Source organism: Biomphalaria glabrata, chromosome 8 (genome assembly GCF_947242115.1).
Source record: "Biomphalaria glabrata chromosome 8, xgBioGlab47.1, whole genome shotgun sequence".
Classification (NCBI taxonomy): Eukaryota; Metazoa; Mollusca; class Gastropoda; family Planorbidae; genus Biomphalaria; species Biomphalaria glabrata.
In genome coordinates this window covers 26,980,886-26,999,155 of record NC_074718.1, presented here as the reverse complement: position 1 = coordinate 26,999,155, position 18,270 = coordinate 26,980,886, and the positions used below count along the sequence as shown (strand labels likewise).

Genomic DNA, 18,270 nt, shown 5'->3' with positions numbered 1-18,270 from the left:
GCTATCTCATCTTCCTCAGCAGCTTTAAATGAATTTAAATACTATGAAATATGTAGAATACTTTTTTTTAAATAATCAAAAATAATTGAGTTCTTTTCTTCACCTTTTTTCTCCATTAGACCATCAGACCATTAGACCATAGGCCATCAGACCATCAGACCATATTTAATATTATATTTAGGGACCTCAGTGTCTGCGCTATTCATTAGGCGTTTTCTTGCCATCTTGGCCTCTTATTGTTTCCTCCACCTTTTGGGGTGCTTCTTTCACCATATCCTGTTCTGTTGTTTGAGTCTTCTTTTCTTATCATGAATGATAGTTGTATTTAAAGTTTAAATGAGTTTACAAAGCTGAAATCAACTCTCTCTGCCTGTTTGGTACAAGAGTTCTACAAGTTATGTCTCCCACACCCAATTTAAAGTTTTGCACAATTATTACTGTTACTTGAAAAATACAAAAACACAATAATCAATAAAAATATAAACTAATTAGGTAGTTAACTATTGGTAATTAATGATTTTGTTTGGTATGTCGAACAAGGGAAAGGAGGTTTAAGTTGAATTATTCCCCTTTATACTTTGAAGAGAGAAAAGTTTGAAACGAACAAGTATAATAGATACTAAACTTTCTATTTTCAGAACCCTTGACTTGGTACAGTGTTTCGTGCATTGTCTAAAGGAGACTGAGTTCAAATTCAGGTCTTACAACTTTTATTTTTTTTTTTGTTTTAGAAATACATGTAAACACGATCATCCAGATACTTTCTACCCTCCCCCTTTTTCCAAATGATCCAGACAAGTGATAGGATCATAGCGTAGTGAGAAAGCTAAAAAGACAATTGATAAAAATATTTGTAACACAGATTTATAATTGTTAGTATAGATCTATTACAAATTTAATTACATGAATGATCCAAGCCAATTCATTCAGCTACGATTAATATAACCTTTCCCCCCCCCCCAAGTTCCTGCTTCCCTCAAGTGGACAAGACTTGTCTGTGGTAAGATGTGCCTACCAGTAAGATACAATTGATGACTTGATCTCTTCACGTCCCCACCCTCATTTCCACATTGACTAGATCTGTTCATGGAAAATTTAAAGTTAGTTAGACCGCAGACATAATCATTGTATAAGGGAGGATGTTGTGTGACCAACGAAATGAACATCCAGCTATCCCACAGCTATTCCACAGCTATCCCACAGCTATACTAAAGCTATCCCACAGCTATCCCACAGCTATCCCACAGCTATACTACAGCTATCCCACAGCTATACCACAGCTATGCTACAGCTATACCACAGCTGTCCCACAGATGTTAGGTAAGTTGGGCAAACTCTCGGGTTAGGTCGAAGTCTTGCATCATCAACTTCAATTAACAAGAAAAGGTAAGAAAAAAAACAATTTAAAATAGTGCTGCATCAAGGACCTAGTACAGTCTAATAATAATAATAATAATAGGCTTGGAAAATAAGCGTTTATGGAAGTTATTTAAAATAACAATATCCCTCATTGTTATATCAACCGAGGGGATAATGACAACTAACCTAACAGAAACCTACATGGCCCTTAAAATTCCTAAGAACATTTTCGTTGCCTGTCAGAGGGCGATACTGCTGCAGACCTGCCACATCACCAGAAAATTCCTCAGTGGACACTGTTAAAGGGACTACAATGAATTTTGTTTCGCTTTAACGAAACTCGACTCAGCAGTGCCAGATCATTTCTAACATACTACTACTACTACTACTAATAATAATAATAATGGAAATGAGTTTTGATTCCGAAGATTAAAGATGTGTGCAGTGTTTCACATGACTATACAGACCCAGTCTAATATCGTGTATTTATGTGAACTTCTCATTACGATCAGGGAAAGCAAAGATAAAAAGGTACAAGGGAAGTAACTTATACAAAATGTATAGAGGTAAAACTTTACAGAATTACATACTCCTTGATAAAAACAAGTGACTTTCAATTATAAACATCATTTAATTAAGAATATGTGAAAACTTGTCAATTTTAGAAAATTTTCAACACATGTTTTTTTAACTCTTTCTCTCCGTAATCATGTTTCCACATTTCGACGGAATTCTTCATTTTGCTTATTACTATTTCACTCCCCTGTTATGATTTAGCTTCAATAACTTTGTCGCTTGTTATCGGCAGATGTATTATTAGGTCTATATTGAAAGGGGAATGCGTGCTCTTTTTATAGAACAAAAAGTGGGTCAAATTCAACATTAATATAATTCAAATAGGTCAAATCAACGATGGTTTCTTCAATTAGGAGAGAAAGAGTTAAAGAACAGAACAGTTTGTGATAGAGTTGCATACATAAAGCCACAAATGTATCCATTGACCGGTGCTCAGAGCAAGAAATTATTGTTAAAATCTAATCATAAAAACAATTTGTGTGCACTTCAAGGCAAGACAATTAAAAGAATTCAATTCAAAATTAAAATGTAGACTAAGAGCAGAGTACTGTGTATAACTTTTAGTAAACAGTGATCTCCCCGATTCTTAGCTACAGAAATGAAAATTAAACAAGAAATGAATAGCTTTTGAATTCTAAACTTCCATTCTTACTTCAGAACTAAGGATTTATACGCCCTAGCTGACACGTTTTTGTCCATATGAATAATCTCAGAGATTTGTTATCGTCATCTTGCGTTACCAGAGGTTTTAAATTTGTATCAACACCTAAATAGTATTTCTTGATAATAACTTAATACATCTGCTAGATCATTTCCCAGTGGACAATGTAACAGTGGGACAACAATGAATTTTCTCTCGGACGAAGTTCAACCCTGGCAATGCCAGACAATGAATATTAGTTCGTTTCACACACAATAATAATAATAATAATAATAATAATTTCCTCTGTAGCAGTACATGTAGTATGTTCCTCTTTCATGGTCGAATAGAAGTTGAATCTTAATTTCTACGACCTCGAAGCAGAGGAAAATCACGTTCACTTTGTGTCTTACGTGTCTCTCTGAGGAGTGTGGTTGTGATGTTTACTTCATGTCTCTCTGAGGAGTGTGGTTGTGATATTTACTTCATGTCTCTCTGAGGAGTGTGGTTGGGATGTTTACTTCAAGTCTCTCTGAGGAGTGTGGTTGTGATATTTACTTCATGTCTCTCTGAGGAGTGTGGTTGGGATGTTTACTTCAAGTCTCTCTGAGGAGTGTGGTTGTGATATTTACTTCATGTCTCTCTGAGGAGTGTGGTTGTGATGTTTACTTCATGTATCTCTGAGGAGTGTGGTTGTGATGTTTACTTCAAGTCTCTCTGAGGAGTGTGGTTGGGATGTTTACTTCAAGTCTCTCTGAGGAGTGTGCTTAGGGTGTTTACTTCAAGTCTCTCTGAGGAGTGTAGTTGTGATGTTTACTTCAAGTCTCTCTGAGGAGTGTGGTTGTGATGTTTACTTCAAGTCTCTCTGAGGAGTGTGGTTGTGATGTTTACTTTATGTCTCTCTGAGGAGTGTGGTTGTGATGTTTACTTTATGTCTCTCTGAGGAGTGTGGTTGTGATGTTTACTTTATGTCTCTCTGAGGAGTGTGGTTGTGATGTTTACTTCATGTATCTCTGAGGAGTGTGGTTGTGATGTTTACTTTAAGTCTCTCTGAGGAGTGTGGTTGTGATGTTTACTTCAAGTCTCTCTGAGGAGTGTGGTTGTGATGTTTACTTCATGTCTCTCTGAGGAGTGTGAATGGGATGTTTACTTCAAGTCTCTCTGAGGAGTGTGGTTGTGATGTTTACTTCAAGTCTCTCTGAGGAGTGTGGTTGTGATGTTTACTTCAAGTCTCTCTGAGGAGTGTGGTTGTGATATTTACTTCAAGTCTCTCTGAGGAGTGTGGTTGAGTCTCTATACAAAAAGTTATTTTGTACCTCACCTGTGGATCTTGTGATCTAGATCTATGTATCAAATGATCTAACAGCAAGCAGCGGAGAAATGGAGATTCCCGATAAAACCAAAACTAAATTCAGTCACCGACATCCAAAGATGTTTAGAATACAAGAAAATCAAAACTAGGAAAGGTCAGGTGATACATACAGGTGATGCATACAGGTGATAGTAAATGTTTGAAAGTGCATTCCTTTGGAGGGGGTCTGTGGGAGATATTATATATGCCGAGAACTAAAGACTTGAAAAGCTATTTTAAAAACTCCTCTAAAAAAAGACGAGAAATAATGAAAAGGGCAAAAATCAGACATAATTTATTATGCGTATGACTGTGTGTGTTTTTAGTGTGGGATAAAAAGAGAGAGAGAGAGAGAGAGAGAGAGAGAGAGAGAGAGAGAGAGAAAATTACATGTCTAATTTAAAGAAAAAAAATAGTCTGGTTGATCCTAGTTGTTCACAAACATTTCAAATTGCCAAAAACTCTCTTCAAGGATTGCTAAAGAGCCGTGATGCTGTACTTTGTCTAGAGCCCTGGGAGGTAGGAGAGGAGTTGCAAATCTTGCAACACTCGCCAATGGAGTCATTGTCTTCTCTTTCTACTAGACTAAGTCCCTTGAAATAATTGTACACGCTATTTCTGCCACACCCATTCTTGGGTCTAGTTGAAACTTTAAACAATTATTTATTGCACCAAACAAAACACAAATCAATTTAAAAAAAAAAAGAGCTTTTGCCCCTTAGATAAGCTCTTTTCTTAAAAAAAAAGTTTTTTTTTTTTTTTATTTTGCCTTTTATTTACTAGAATGTTGCCCTGTACTGTGCAGGTTGGAGAGCACACTGTCACAGATAGGGCCTGCAGACTTTAGAATGGGCATCACGTTAGAATGAGTATGTCACAATGATAAAAAAAAAAAAGTAGACAGCAATATAACATTTTAAAACAACAACAACGTTGTTTAAGCCAAGAAGTGTCATTTCTCAAAGAGTCTGTACGATCAAAGGGAGAAAACCGAGGTAATTGCTTCATTAATGAATATAACATTCTTATCGTTATTGGCACATAATATATTTTCAGTATGTAGTAGGTAGAACACATTAATTACTTGTCACATTTAATTGTTTAAAAAAAAAGAGAACCAGTAAGTTTTAAAATGTATTTGCAAACTGCCCGTGTATGACTGCGTTTAGAGATGTACTTTAATCCGAGACTTGTATGTCTCCAGGTATCTCTTTTAACATCAACAACATCCGGGTGTCTGAGTCTCCCCCTTGAACAATGCTGTCTGACGGCTTCAGTTACGACAGGTAAGATCTAAATATTAATTTCTAAGAAAAAATTCGTTTTGAAAACAAGTATAAAAATTTTTCGTGTTAATACGTATTTGAAATTATGGACATTCAAATTTACCAGAGAAAGATGAATTTCCTTGAGAATGTTTGGTAGCGTGAAATAAATATTTTCCGTTCATAATGTTGCTTTTGCCATTTTCGGTTTAGAAGTTTGGGCTGCAGAAGTTAGGGCTACAGAAGTTAGGGCTACAGACGTTAGGGCGACAGAAGTTAGGGCTACAGAAGTTTGGGCTACAGAAGTTAGGGCTACAGAAGTTAGGGCTACAGAAGTTAGGGCGACAGAAGTTAGGGCTACAGACGTTAGGGCAAAAGAAATTAGGGCTACAGAAATTGGGGCTACAGAAGTTAGGGCTACAGAAGTTAGGGCTACAGAAGTTAGGGCTACAGAAATTGGGGCTACAGAAGTTAGGGCTACAGAAGTTAGGGCGATAGAAGTTAGGGCTACAGAAGTTAGGGCTACAGAAGTTAGGGCGACAGAAGTTGGGGCTACAGAAGTTAGGGCGACAGAAGTTAGGGCTACAGAAGTTAGGGCGACAGAAGTTGGGGCTACAGAAATTGGGGCGACAGAAGTTAGGGCTACAGAAGTTGGGGCTACAGAAATTGGGGCTACAGAAGTTAGGGCGACAGAAGTTAGGGCTACAGAAGTTAGGGCGACAGAAGTTAGGGCTACAGAAGTTAGGGTGACAGAAGTTGGGGCTACAGAAGTTAGGGCGACATAAGTTAGGGCGACAGAAGTTGGGGCTACAGAAGTTGGGGCTACAGAAGTTAGGGCTACAGAAGTAGGGGCTACAGAAGTTGGGGCTACAGAAGTTGGGGCTACAGAAGTTGGGGCTACAGAAGTTAGGGCGACAGAAGTTGGGGCTACAGAAGTTGGGGCTACAGAAGTTGGGGCTACAGAAGTTAGGGCTACAGAAGTTAGGGCGACAGAAGTTGGGGCTACAGAAGTTAATGCTACAGAAGCTAGGGCGACAGAAGTTAGGGTGACAGAAGTTGGGGCTACAGAAGTTGGGGCTACAGAAGTTAGGGCTACAGTATTTAGGGCGACAGAAGTTGGGGCTACAGAAGTTAGGGCTACAGAAGTTAGGGCGACAGAAGTTAGGGCGACAGAAGATAGGGCTACAGAAGTTGGGGCTACAGAAGTTAGGGCGACAGAAGTTAGGGCTACAGAAGTTGGGGCTACAGAAGTTAGGGCTACAGAAGTTAGGGCGACAGAAGTTAGGGCGACAGAAGTTAGGGCGACAGAAGTTAGGGCTACAGAAGTTGGGCTGCAGAAGTTGGAGCTACAGAAAATTGGGGCTACATAAGTAGGGCTACCTCCAATGAAGTTTAGTAGGGAATCGGCGCCTTAGAAGCCATTATCTCGTTGATAGTTAGAAAGGCTTTTATCCAGTGAACTGGCCTGGACGTGGGATTATTCACCCCTGTTCTTTCTGAAGTCCCCAGCAGTGGCGGCCATGGACCGAGTAAGTGGACCGCCCACATACACCAGCGCCTCGTTTCTAAGTCCAACTCGCTTGAGAATGTTCACCCGAAGGCTTCGCTAACCATGGGGGGTTTGTCTCATATTCCTATACTGTAACCGCCACTGTTCCGTGCAAGGACCGCCACTTCAGCTAAACAGCACACTGATGTCGGTCCCCTTGTGGAATGGCGTGGAAGACGTTTTGGACTGGGGTGATGGCTATTTGTTCCATCCCCACCCCGAGTAAGATTAAAACAAAATCGTAAAGCTCTCCCAGGGTATCCTGCAGGGGCCTGGTTCACGCCCCGTTCTTAGCCTATCTAGTTTCCACAACTAGACGTTTACCCGGAGGCTCCACGCTGTGGCGACGGGGGCTAAATCCTCCGGAAAATGAGCTACATAGTTGATGGACTACAGAAGTTGGACAGCTAAACATTGTTTCGTTAATTTTATATGTTTCAGGCGCTCCTATAGATATAGGAACTGTTACAAACTAATTCAAATCTCAGGGAGGATAGCAGGGAATGGAAGTGGTCTGGGGTTCGAACAGTCTTAAAAAATTATTTTTCTAGCCGAAATGACCTTGATAATATTAAAGGAACTCCTCGGAACGAAATTCATTTGTTGTTTACCAAGTTTTGTCTTGAGAGAAGTGTTTACATGGTGGCGCGTATGTCAGGAAAACTTTCGAGACATATGGCTTCCTTGCAGAGGCGGAATGGGTGTCGAAATCGGCCCGAGCATTTCTATACCATCTGGCCCATAAATTGCCAGTCCGCCCCTGCTTCCTTTCATCCGTAACTGAATGTTTTGATATCTGGCTTTAATTAATCTCATCGGTTTAATTACACAAACGGGCAGTGATTATGTATGTCTGCCTATGACCAGGAGAAGATAGATTCAACGAATCCTTGATTCCAGTAGCTAAACATCCTGATAGTCTTCTTAAATGTATCTGCTTCGGGCGTAGCTCGAGTGTTGCTCTAGAAAGAAAATCCTTCAATTATTTTTTTAAAAGATTCCTGCACACGGTACAAAAAAAACAAAAACAATGTCGCTGCTTCAAATAGTATTTCAATAATTTACATCTGTGGCTAAATGAGAAAAAAAAATTGAAAGAAAGAAACAGACTATGTTAGAATAGATAAAATATCACAAGATCGTGTTTGGCTTTTTACACAGAGAGAACCCAGAAAAAAAAACATACAAAAGGCATAAACCACAAAAAAAAAACACTTTTTCCCAGAACTAATCAAACATTTGTATAAATACTTCAACAACACACCAGACTCTTCAAGACCTTGTTTTAGAAATAAATAAAAATGTGTTGACAAGTAAAGCTAGTTAATTGAACTCTGTGTCAAAAAGACCCGCCTTGAGAAAGTTCATTTTGAAAACTGACTGGTTCACATTTATCTTGTTCTAACTTCACTGCTCCTATTTCCCTCGGAAATTTTAACTTACCTTTAAAGTAGAATTTCATTTGTCTGACATAATGCCTTACATTTCATAAGAAAATGGGTGACATCACGGATATAGGAAATAGTTTCGTTTTCAGTTGACAAAACATTTTTGAGAACCAGTGGAAAAAAATGTGTTCGGCTTATATAACAGTCAGTCTGTCAAAAGCTATTCGCCAGCCAAGAGCTTCTGGGACTCTGTTTCATATCGTTTGTGACAAGAAACTAATCATTTGTGATCTGAGCTTTATTTTAAGGTAAAGACTTGCCTTAACTGTTTTGTAATATTTTCCAATGTTAATTTAGCTATAAGTAAAAAGAAAATTTATATCTTTTTTTTTTTAAAGATGGATTTTAAAAAGACTACAAATGAAATGTCTTCATTGCACGTACACGCCTTGCTCTTCAAAGTTTCAGAAGTCTTCGCCCCTTCCCCTTTCTAAAATCTTGTTCTGTGATTAGGTTGAAGAAACTTTCGATTAGCTACGACACTGGAATTCTTGCCTCTGACCTAATAATTTATAAATCTATCTAATTATATATTCTTTGATTACTTCTTAGCCTGTATCTATTACAAAGGGAACATTGGTTTGAAAACTCAGTTAAGGGTAGACATTATTTAATGTATCTATTAATATTAAAGTGGCACGTAGTGTATTTAAATTTATTCGTACACTTTGAATAAATAAACATTGTTTTCAAGTTGGATATTTCTAGAAACTAAGTATGGGTCGCACTTGGCTTCTGGGATCGATTCTCGGTGAAGACTGTGATTTTGAATTTCGTGATTTTTAGGTAGCCCCTGAGTTCATATAACTGTGATGGGTACCTGACATTAGTTGGGGAAAAGCAAAGGCGGTTGGTCGTTGTGCTGGCCACATGACACCCTGCTTGTTAACATTGGCCAAAGGAACAGATGACTTTAACATCATCCGTCCTATAGCTCGCAAGGTCTGAAAGGTGAACTTAAGTGACTTAGTACAAAATTGAAACAGATTTCATTTATAATAAAAAATGATGATGATAATAATAATAATAATACTCTTTATTATCCTTGAGGAAATTTGTCTCACAATGTGTGCATTAAAACTAGAACTAAAATATACCTTCACACTAGAGGGACTCAAACGTTGCATATACAAGTTGACATCAGATAAATCAATTCTCTTTAATGATTTGATTGATAGGGGAACATAGGAGTATTTGTGGCTGTGTTAGTCAAAAACCTGGCGCAGAGGGAGTTTCATTATTTTAAAAATCTTTTTAGTATTCTTAGATATGTGCAGGTAAATCTATAATGACCTCCACTGCGTTTTGTGAAATCAGATTTGATCTGTACTGTAAAAATTATCGGAATTTAGTGACTGATTTTTTGCTTTGATTCTATTATTTTAGGTGAGATTTTAATACATCTCTTCCCCCAGCGCAGCCAAGGGGGTTTGAGTTTAAAACTCACTACCAGGGGGTAAAATCCCCCTCTTCTATAAAACAACCAAAAAAAAATGCAAGCGAAAATCCCCAAATTCCAAGAGCATAGCTAAGGGAGATTTTGAATTTCAAACCCTCCTCCGAAATTTACGACAAACCCCCTCTTCAATATAAGACTATCCATACATAAATCGCCAGATTCTATGAGCGTATCCAAAAGGGGTTTTGTGTTTAAAACTCCCCTCCAGCGGGGTTTAGAGCTAAAAAACCACCTCTTCAATATAAAAAAGCAAATTACACACTCAAAATTTTATGAGCGTAGCCAAGCCAAAAGGGGCTTTGAGTTTAAACCCCCTCCTCCAGAGGGCTTTTTTAAAAGTTTAAAACCCCTCCTGATGGTTTTGAGATTAAATACCCCATACAGAGAGTTTTGAGGTTGAAAACCTCTCTCTTCAATTTTATTCTAAAGCAAACTACAGTCACCAAATTATATGATCTTAGCTAATGGGGTTTTTAATTTAATTTATAATGTATAAACTCCACAGATTTTTTTAGTTTAAAACCCACCAAAAAAATGACTTTGACGATAAAAATTCCCTTTTTGATATAAAATCTAAAGCAAACTACAATCATCTAATTCCAAAAGCGTAGCCATAGAGATTACCAATTTCTACCGGTGGCTGGGCTACATTAATAAAGTGCAGTGAATAGTCATCTGCCGAAATTGAAAAAGACTAAATGTGGCTCAACAAATATGGCTAAGACGGATTTCAGGAGTCAGTTATAGAGATCGGGTCTCAATCAAGGAAATCCTATTGTGACAGGTTGGATGGGTGACGTGTGTTTGGCGCGTTTAATGTCTAGGGGATGATTATTTTTAAAGCTATCACACACCAACCTGTCAGCATATGAATCGGGAGCAGACACGCAACGAGACAAGCAATGAAAGATAGATACAAAGTTAGAAATGAAAAATATTTATTTACATAAATATTTACAGATAATAATAAAAAGGGGAAGGGTTTGCATCTATCTCTAGTGAATACTATGTTTAATCATCACTCTTGCCTGGAGGTGGCGCTCTAGCGGATAGAGGGACGCCGGTGATTCAGTTGGAGTCTCAATCCAAAGTTCTGATATCTGTAGTGGGCACAGTAGGGCGGGTGGCCGGCTACCGTGGGCACAAGGTTACTGCGGGCAGAGCTGATCTGCCGTGGGCAGCGTAATGAGCAGGATCTGTCCAGTGAGTTGCAGAGGGTTGGCGTAGCTATGACGTCTCGCACAGATCTGAGTCTATAGGGACGTCTGACCTAATAAGTTGACAGGTGGGCTGTCGAATAGGTGGGCAAGGCCGATAGCGCCAGTAGTAGAGTTGAGTAGTGTCGTGTAGACACTGAACAGCAAATAGGTAAGTGCAGTGCTGAATAGCACTAAGCACAAAGGTAGTAGGTGATTCTCGATAGCAAATAGTTGGGTAGATCTCAGTAGGAAAGTGCAGTGCTGAATAGCACTCAGCACATAGGCAGGTAAGTAATTCTTGATAGCAAACGGGTGATTAATCCAATAGATAAATAGGCAGACACCTGAGGGAGGATGCGGATAAATAAAGACAAGTTAGGACATGTCTCTCATACATCTTATCGATGCCCTCGACTGAGGTGCATTCGTCAGATGGGTGAAATTGCTTTAGAGCACAAAGGGGAGATGATGACAAATGGGATTTGGAAAATAGATGGCAGATAGTAGCAATATAGAAATGTACATAAAAGGGGAAATAATCATATAAAAATGTACATAAAAGGGGAAATAATAACCTCGAATAAACAACACAAGTTGGAAGAGAAAAGAGGGGGGAGGGGAATGGGCGATGGTCAGCGACCATGACGGTTTGTTTACACACGACCGTTGGCCGTGAACAATGGAGCGCGCTTGAATGGAGAGGGTGTCCGTTCAAGGGGCGCAACTCTCGTTAGAGTAAAATGACTACAGGGGAGATAATTCAATACATGGGAGATAACTCATATCTCTTTTCTAGACGCAGTGTTAGTGCGCTAGTAAAGTTATCAAGGTTGTCAACCGAGATAAAGGAAATAAAATAAGAGGTACAAATATATACATGGTTGCATCAACGATCAATTGAGCAACGTAGCATTAATAGATTAATGCAATATACATTAGCCATGTTCATGTTCTCTACTTACGACAGTGAGAAATACACAATGCACTAATTAAATATATATGAAATAATAAAATACACATGATAATATCCAGTGGAAATAGCACAAAAGTAATTAAGATGGAACTTGTGATTAAGTTCGGCTTACCAACAGGTATTCCTCTAGGAATAAAAATGTATGAAGTAGTCCAGACTCGATTGACAGCGATAGAGAAATAAAAGGGTCTGATTTTATTTGGATCTACTTTATATAGGCCTGGAAAATGCGGGCGGAAACAGGAAATGTCCTAGGCTCAGAATTATCTTACACGTGGGTGAATTAGACTTGAGATGGAAGTCGCACCTTGGAACTTCGAGAGGCGCTTTGACTTGAGTAATCTCCTAGATTAAAGAGAGACGTGGGAGAAAAGGGGGGGGGGAGTATTGACTTGCATTCCACACAAGGTGGTGTCAACTGCGCCCGTCAGACATCCGGCCGGTACGATCAAAGAGAATGTGTCTATCTTTACCCCTGTCAAGGGAAGATAAGTCGAAAGACGCGGCCTAGCTATCTCCAATGTGGTCAACTAAGTCTAGCCTGGAGGGGAAAAGGTGGTGCGGGTGAAGAATTTGGGGGTAGGGTGGGGAAATAATTAAAATAAAATAAATAAATAAAGATAAAAAATATTTAATGCTGTGATAAATTTGAGTGACTCTGACAGCGAGTTTTTGACTTGTCACACCTATGCGGAACTGGGAGTCGACCCCTTAGTAAGGTTGTGACAGAACGTCGGCGTCGCATGAAGTTTGCGGGACATTTTCTCCGACAAAATGAATTACGCATAATAAGAGTTGCGATGATATGGAGGCCAATACGAGGAAAGCGCAAACTGCCGCAAACAGGAACATCCTGTACATATATATACTATACTTTCGTGGGTGTCCTAGAGCAGGTGGGAATAGGCTTCAGACATTGCCAGTGATAGATTTTTGTAGAAGCAGCTTGCATCCCAATGCGCCGAACGGCGCGGGAGGATCTTAGTCAGTAAGAATAGTAGATAAGGTTTTTAAAATAAAAAAATTTAATAGCAGAATAATGCACTGCAGATACCTCAGAATATGCATTTTGTCGGCTTTTAATACCGGAAATATTGCTGGCGGCGGGACTCCCAGCTCTCCCCCAACCCCCTTGTCGGCAATGCCAGGGAGTCTACAATTTTTCCACTAACTCCAGGAAGAACCTATTTTAGGTCACAATAAGCGTCTTCCGAAAGTACGAAGGGTCAGAATGTAATAAAGATTAATTATACACACACACCCCGAAAAAAACTCCTGGCTACGCTCATGTTATACAGAATACAATTGCTAACCTGAGAATAAATAGATACAACCGTAATGTATTCCATACTTCATTGTTTATGCTCTCTGGAAAACATTTTGCAGTACAAGAGAACACTCTTTCCAATATCCATGTCTAGGACTTACAGACTTGTTAACGACAAAAAGACATTTTACAATTCAAATAGTTATAACTTTTTTTACCTTCTGTAAATTATCTTTATTAAAAATCATTTCAATAATATGTATATTCTATATTTTTAGATACATCAAAAGAACTCTTTAATCATGCTAAAAGCACTACTCTTGGCTGTATTGATGGGCCTAAAATCACTTGGAGTCAATGCTGCCTGTTACAGAGAAGACTGGAGCGACAGTTTTGAAAGAGAAGGACTCTCGACGTGTCAACATTATATTAGAAAATTCCAGGTCAACGGAGACGTTGCCAATGGTAGACTGGGCCTGCTGGAAGGTGCAGAGTGCTGCAGTGCCCCTCCCCCCTGGATCAGCTCAAAATTACAAACAGTTCACGCTAATTGGTGGGACTCTTTCAACTCCCGAGGCGCCGTAGCATGCCCAGAAGGATTTTTTCTTCGCGGACTAAAGAGAACTGGTGGTAGTCCAGGATATCTTTACAATCTAGAAGAAGGAAGATGCACAAAACCAGCTGACCACCCACGTCACTATGAATCTTGTTACACTGAGGATATATCACTTTGCATTCGTCGTAACGGGCTATGTGGCTGCAGAGAGTCGTACTTTATTGTAGGCCTGGAGAGAGATGAGTGCCAAGAGCTGCAGTGTATAAAAAAGTTAAAATGCTGTTCAATGTTGGACCAGATTGAACCACTCACTGGACTGGGTAAGGTGAAGGAGAGAATCATGGATGTAACTCAAAGCAACATGGCCCTTTTGGGTCACATCCTTGGCTACGGATGGGCGGGCGGATGTAGGGAGCCGTATGTTGGTGAAGGTTACAACAGAGTGGGCGATACATGGGAAGCTGATGAAAGCTCTGGATGTAATGGCTACATGAGTGATTACAGACTGAACATGGTCTACGGAAACTGGGATTTCGAACTGGTAAACATGAATAAGGGAATCCAAGTTACTACTCAACTGGAACCGGAAACTATTGATTCTGGTACATCCATAAACAATGACTCGACACCATTAACAGTACAACTATCAAAAATGTTTTCAATAACCCGCCAGGTAACTCACACTGTTACGGACACCTGGGAAGAAACACACAATTTCGGTGTCAATTTCAAATATGCTGCTTATGGCGCTAGTGCCCAGTTGTATTACGATTTCTTATATAAAACATCGAAGACCACAGTAACCAACAATAACACCGAGGACGTTAAAACATTTACAGTGAACATTGAGAAAACTCAAGAACCGCACACTGTGAAGAAATGGAAATTAATGCTGTCCAAAAGCAGGACCACCCTCCCTTACACAGCTACAATCAGAGTGAAGTTTTCAGTGGATTTCCAAGGCTTCCTAAGATGGGGAGGGGGAAGAAACGGCCAAGACACCAATTACCATCACCAGTACCGCGGCAGTGAGGACAGACCATCGTTTCACTACCAGTTTGGTGATAAGTCCGTTCCGTTCTATGAGGCTCTTAAAAAACAAAGCAACAAAAATTCTTTACCCTGGGAGTGGTTTAACATAAAAAGCAAATATCCGGTTGCTCAAGCGTTGATTGACGATCTGGTCAATGAGAAGCATTACCAGTTCACTCTGAACGGAGAGTTTGAGGACATCATGGGCACGTCAGTCGACGTCGTATGGGGTCCAGTAACGAAGAGAAAACGCGAACTTTCACCTTTGAAGTTTTCAAATCCAATCTTTAGAGAAAACCGCATTGCAGAGCTTGGACCTCATGACCTCCCGGTGCATGTTGAGAAGCCGAACATCTTCTTAGACACAGCCAAGATTTGCGAGTTTGATGTTCCGGTCAACATTTCCTATTTAGTTTAAAACAACAACAAAACGTTAACATACAACTTGATGACTAATTTTCTAATCATCATCATGGTAAAAATATTCTCCATAAGTTACATAAAAATGTCAAAACATTTACAATTTGACGACTTTTCATTTAAAAAATCGATATAAGAATTGAAATATTTATTCCATGATAGCTGTATTGTTGTATTCATCACACCCCTATTGCTATACATTGTATAAGTTTAAACAAAACAACATACATCTTTTTCTATTGGTAATTTTTTTTATTTAAAACAATTTTTATTTCTACCTAGTTGCAACATTATTTGATACGAAAAGAACTTTAAATATATGGACGGTTTTTATTTCTAATTGGCATATTCACAGAATCACAGTTGATGTTGAATAGTGAATCTCTGTTATATATTTGTTGCCTGACATAAAGAAAATGTTGTAGAAATATTTTCTACCTAATTCTCAGTCTCTGTAATATAATGTTTGTCTTTTAGGTAGTCTTTTTCATATTGGCGCTACCTGTTATACAGTCTCATGTAAACTGACAGTCTAGGAAGTCTAGGTCATATAAAATATGTGAAATGATATTTAGATATTCTCTATGTTATAGGCCGTCTTTAACCTCTGTGAGTGTCCGTTAAAGGAATAGCTTTGGCTCTGATTATGACCCTTATCCAAGGAAACGATTTAACGCATTGTCTAGGAAGGAGCCATGGCTCTTCAACGGCCCCTCTGGTCTCACACCAACTACATGATCATATTAGCGTAGCCGTTGTTGTGAAGCACCACCTTGGTTCCCCCATCCCAGCTTGACCGAAGACCGAGCCAACGAAAAACTGTCCCTATGTATCTGAATACCTGCACAACTTGCAAATGTAGTGGATTTTCTCGTACATAAAATGTTTAGTTCATATAAGTGTATGTCTCCTTTCTTTATGTTCACATAAAACCTTATATGTGCATGACATACTGGGTGTAGAATTATCTCACATTATATATAGATATAGATGTATAAAGACATATACATATAACCTAACTATTCACGTACTTATTTTATCATTGAAATAATTCAGCTTTTAAACTAAAAACAAGTGCATTTATATTTTGCTTGCATTTATTTTTCTAATTCTTACATTTACATTATTGCCAATTGTGAAAATATTCTTGTATATATCTCTTTTTTTTTAAATTAAAAAAATAATGTTTTTAAATAATAATGTTTTGATTGATACCTATATTATACCTTATAACTTTGGTTGTCGTAAGTAAAGCCAGTCATTCGGTCATGGCTGCCTGGTCGTGCGGTTTGCGCGCTGGACTGTCGTTTGGATTTATCTATGGTTCTGGGTTCAAACCCTGCCCTGCCCGCTTCCACCACCCGTCGTCCTGCGAGAGGTTTGTACTATTTTCATCTCTGAAGGAACATCCATAACATGTAAACTATTTTACAAACAAAATCCTGTATTATAGAGGCTCGAGTTTAAATTAATTCAACTTTTTCATTTTTGCTTTGGAAAAGGCAGCAGGGAAACTGTTCCACGAGTTCCATGCTCCTGTAATAAACAAAAACGTTTTATTCGACCACAAACCTTGATCTCTATAGTATTGCAAGTATGGGATTAAATTTGGAGACATTAATTAAACAAATATTTCATATTTTTAATCGTGTTATTTTTTTAGTTTTTTAACAATACTGAAAGTTACAATGAAAAAAAAAAGCTGCAACCTTTAAAGGAAATGACCGGATATTACGTTTTTTTTTTACGTCTGTGGATTCATCCATCTGGATGCCAAATATTGGAAATGGATAACATATATATCATGAATTACCTGATAGATAATATCAGCAGACATGTCAATATTTCATGAATTACCTGATAGATAATACCAGCAGACATGTCAATATTTCATGAATTACCTGAAAGATAATATCAGCAGACATGTCAATATTCCCCCCCCCCCTTTTGTGAACAGTGTCATTAGATAATGAAATTGCACTAAATTTTGTTCAGAATTCGGCTCCACTCATTTACTGGAACAATGTTTTTTGGCGCCTAGAAATATTAACTGAGAGCCACCAAATAAAAAGCTTCAAGGGTTAGTATGTTTTAATTATGCTACTGGAACAGACGTGGTATCACCACAAATACAAAGCTAGGGATCTATCGAGCCGTCATCCTCCCTACATTGCTCTATGCCTCAGAAAATTGGACAGTGTACCGAAAACATTGAAAGAAACTGAATCACTTCGTTATGACATGTCTAAGAAAAATACTAAATGTCAAATTGTAAGACTAAATACCAGCTACTGAAGTCCTTCGAAGAGCGGGTCTGCAAAGCAATCCTGATGCAGTCCCAGCTGCGATGGGCAGGTCACGTCTACAGAATGGTAGACCACCGCATCCCTAAACGACTCTTGTATGGCCAACTAAGCGAAGGAAATGCGCTCGCAAGGTGGTCAAAGAAAGCGCTTCAGGGATACCCTCATAGCTTCTTCAGCATAGACCCAGCCACCTGGGAGACAGAGGGACATGACAGAGCATCATGGCGTCGCGCTGAGAAAACTGGCGATCAGGTTGCACCAGCCACGTGAGGAGGCAAAAAAACCCCAGTGCAAAGTCGTCAGCCCCCTGGATGACAAAGTGGTCATCATCGAACCACGATGGACGAACTATATATATATATTTATATGCTACTTGCCACCTGAGTCAAGTCTGGATTTCTTGACTTTATCAGCCTTCAAAACGAAAATACGTCGTAATCGGCAAAGCTCGGGGTTTTTTTTCGGCTTCATACATAAGGCAGAGAGAATTTCATTACAATTGACGCATTCGTCACCCCCACATTTTAGTTTATTTTATTGATGCTTGTCAATCGTTTCATAATTTTGTGGTAATAATGTAATCTAAGTAATGTCTATTAACTTCAATACTGGAAATATATATGCAGACCAAGCATAGTACAAATAGGCTTGTTACAAATAGGCTTGTTACAAATAGGCTTGTTAAAAATAGGCTTGCTACAACACGTTGAAAACGTAATAAAAAAAAACTAGTTGAAAAAAATAAATTTTCTGACGGTCTTAGGCGACCTCCAAAGAGATCGCGATCCACAGGTTGAGAACCCCTGCCTTAAAGTGACATTTATTGTTGAGCTTGGAGAGACATTGGTTTGAATAGCTCGTTCCTAGTTT

General features: G+C 38.8%; 2 protein-coding genes across 3 annotated transcripts; both read left to right on the top strand.

Annotated features, from left to right (window-relative positions):
* The first annotated feature begins 1,139 nt into the window (after positions 1-1,139).
* Positions 1,140-5,976, top strand: LOC129927821 (uncharacterized). Its single transcript, XM_056039340.1, has 2 exons — positions 1,140-1,320; positions 5,405-5,976. Exons 1-2 carry the CDS (start codon positions 1,140-1,142, stop codon positions 5,974-5,976), a joined length of 753 nt encoding a protein of 250 aa, XP_055895315.1.
* On the top strand, positions 5,129-16,663 carry LOC106072779 (uncharacterized). 2 transcript variants are annotated; one of them, XM_056039105.1, is made up of 2 exons: positions 5,129-5,212; positions 13,365-16,663. In XM_056039105.1, the coding sequence occupies exon 2, from the start codon at positions 13,389-13,391 to the stop codon at positions 15,090-15,092; it is 1,704 nt and encodes a 567-aa protein (XP_055895080.1). In that variant the 5' UTR covers positions 5,129-5,212; positions 13,365-13,388; the 3' UTR covers positions 15,093-16,663. The 2 variants fall into 2 exon arrangements, with proteins under 2 accessions (XP_055895080.1, XP_055895078.1); XM_056039103.1 differs by lacking the exon at positions 5,129-5,212 and adding an exon at positions 8,259-8,436 and having other exon boundaries at positions 13,365-16,661.
* Positions 16,664-18,270: the final 1,607 nt, after the last annotated feature.